Genomic DNA, 2,433 nt, shown 5'->3' on the forward strand with positions numbered 1-2,433 from the left:
ACAGAGCCAAGAACGAATGAAGAGGACGTGGACCAAGATCAAGAGAGAAGCAGGCAACAGGGGTGAAGAAGGCAGAGGAACAGGACTGGAGGAACCTGGGCAAGGAAAGCAGACCTGAGGATGAGGTGGTTGGAGAGAGACGGGCAGAGTGGGGGAGATGGGGAGAGAAAGGGGTGGGGCAGAGGAGGATGCAAACTGAAGGGCGTTGGACCAGAGGCAGAGAGAAACGGGGAAAGATGAGCAGAGATGGGGCCACGTCTCCAGAAAGTGTGGAAGAGGCGGAAGGACACCCGGGGAAGGAGGGGCGGGGAAGACAGAACAGTGCAGGTGGGAAGCCCGGAGGAGGGGGCTGTGTGTGGAACAGCGGAGGGCTCCCCTAGCGCCCCCTCCCCTGCAGACCTATCTCCTCCTGCTGCTGCTGCTGAGTTCGGGACTCAGTGAGACCCAGGACTGCTCCTTCCAACACAGCCCCATCTCCTCCGACTTCGCTGTCAAAATCCGCGAGCTGGTGAGAGGCGCTACCCCGGACCCCCTCACGTGATCCCCCTCCCTTTTTTTTTTTTTTTTTTTAAGTAGAGACGGGGTCTCTCTCCCTGTGTTGCCCAGGGTGGTCTTGAACTCCTGGGCTCAAGCGATCCTCCCACCTTGGCCTCCCAAAGTGCTGGAATTACAGGCGTGAGCCACTGTGCTTAGGGGTATCGTCCCTCTGTGAAGTCAAAGTTCTGTGACTTCTTCTGGGTTCCCCCTCTCTGGGTCTTTTCCCTCTCTCTCCGGATCTCTGCTGCCTCCTCTGGGTCTCCACAGTTCTGTTTCCCGCTGTTTTCAGCCAGGCCTGACCCTGTTTTCTCCCACAGTCTGACTACCTGCTTCAGGATTACCCGGTCACCGTGGCCTCCAACCTGCAGGACGTGAGTCATGTTGGGAGGGACCTGGGATGGAGGTGGGGACCACAGACTCAAGATGCCCCACCGAGGCGAGTGGATAACCTGGCCCTCCCCTCCCCAAACCCAAGAAGCAGAGTCCCCAGCCCCTCCTCCCTCAGACCCAGGAGCCCCGGCCCAGCCCCTCCTCCCTCTGGCCCAGCCCCTCCTCCCTCAGACCCAGCAGCCCCGGCCTAGCCCCTCCTCCCTCAGACCCGGGGGTTCTCCCCACTAGGAGGAGCTCTGCGGGGCCCTCTGGCGGCTGGTCCTGGCACAGCGCTGGATGGAGCGGCTCAAGACTGTGGCTGGGTCCAAGATGCAAGGCTTGCTGGAGCGCGTGAACACGGAGATACACTTTGTCACCAAATGTGCTTTTCAGGTCAGCCCTCAACTTAGGGGACAAGTGAGGGGAGGGAGATGCCTTCTTACGCATTAGAAGTAAAGTTCCGCTAGGCCTGATTGGCGATTTATGTGGACCACAGCCACCCAAGAAAGGTAGAGCGAGAAGCTCTACCCGGCGGAGCTCTGTTCCTGCAGAACAGCGCGTCCCCAGGCACCAGTGATGGGGAGCAGTCTGGTCCCATTCTGGGTCCCCGGTTTCCTAGGCCATGATGAAGGGTGCCACTGAGGGGTTCTTCCCCCGAAAAAAAACAGGGGGAGAAGAGGTCTCTAAAGTGAGGAGGCTGCGCGGTGGCTCACTCCTGCAATCCCAGACCTTTAGTAGGCTGAGGTGGGCGGATCACTTTAGGTCAGGAGTTCGAGACTAGTCTGGCCAATATGATGAAACCCCAGCTGTACTAAAAATACAAAAACTAGCCGGGCATGGTGGCTTGGAAATCGCTTGAACCCGGGAGCCAGAGGCTTCAGTGAGCCGAGATCATGCCACTGCACTCCAGCTTGGGAGACAGAGTGAAACTGTCTCAAAAACAAAACAAACAAACAAAAACCTCTATCTGAGGGCTGGGTGCAGTGGCTCACACCTGTAATCCCAGCACTTTCAGAGGCCAAGGTAGGAGGACTGCTTGAGCCCAGGTGTTCAAGACCAGCCCGGGTAACACAGTGAAACCTCATCTCTGCACAAAAATAAAAATAAATTAGCCAGGCATGGTGGTGCCCACCTGTGGTCCCAGCTACTCAGAAGGCCGAAGTGGGAGGATCACTTGAGCCCTGGATTTCAAAGCTGTGGTGAGCTATGACTGGGCCACTGCACTCCAGCTTGGGTGACAGAGCAAGACCCTGTCTCAAAACATAAAATAGGCCAGGTGCAGTGGCTCACAGCTGTAATCCCAGCACTTTCGGAGGCTGAGACGGGCAGATTGCCTGAGCTCAGGAGTTCGAGACCAGCCTGGGCAACACGATGAAACTCTGGCTCTACTAAAATACAAAAAAAAAAAATTAGCCGGGCATAGTGGCAGGTACCTGTAGTCCCAGCTACTTGGGAGATTGAGGTAGGAGAATTGCTTGAACCCAGGAGGTGTAGGTTGCAGTGAGCCGAGATCACACCACTGCACTC

At 56.9% G+C, this 2,433-nt stretch overlaps 1 protein-coding gene across 1 annotated transcript; it reads left to right on the top strand.

The window, feature by feature from the left end:
- Positions 1-201: 201 nt before the first annotated feature.
- Positions 202-1,730, top strand: LOC111520142 (fms-related tyrosine kinase 3 ligand; the record flags this gene model as incomplete). The annotated part of the gene is made up of 3 exons (XM_026450753.1): positions 202-508; positions 855-908; positions 1,156-1,730. Coding segments are annotated over 3 exons (562 nt in total), but the record flags the coding sequence as incomplete, so codon positions are not given.
- Positions 1,731-2,433: the final 703 nt, after the last annotated feature.

This window comes from Piliocolobus tephrosceles, unplaced genomic scaffold (assembly GCF_002776525.5).
Source record: "Piliocolobus tephrosceles isolate RC106 unplaced genomic scaffold, ASM277652v3 unscaffolded_24601, whole genome shotgun sequence".
NCBI lineage: Eukaryota > Metazoa > Chordata > Mammalia > Primates > Cercopithecidae > Piliocolobus > Piliocolobus tephrosceles.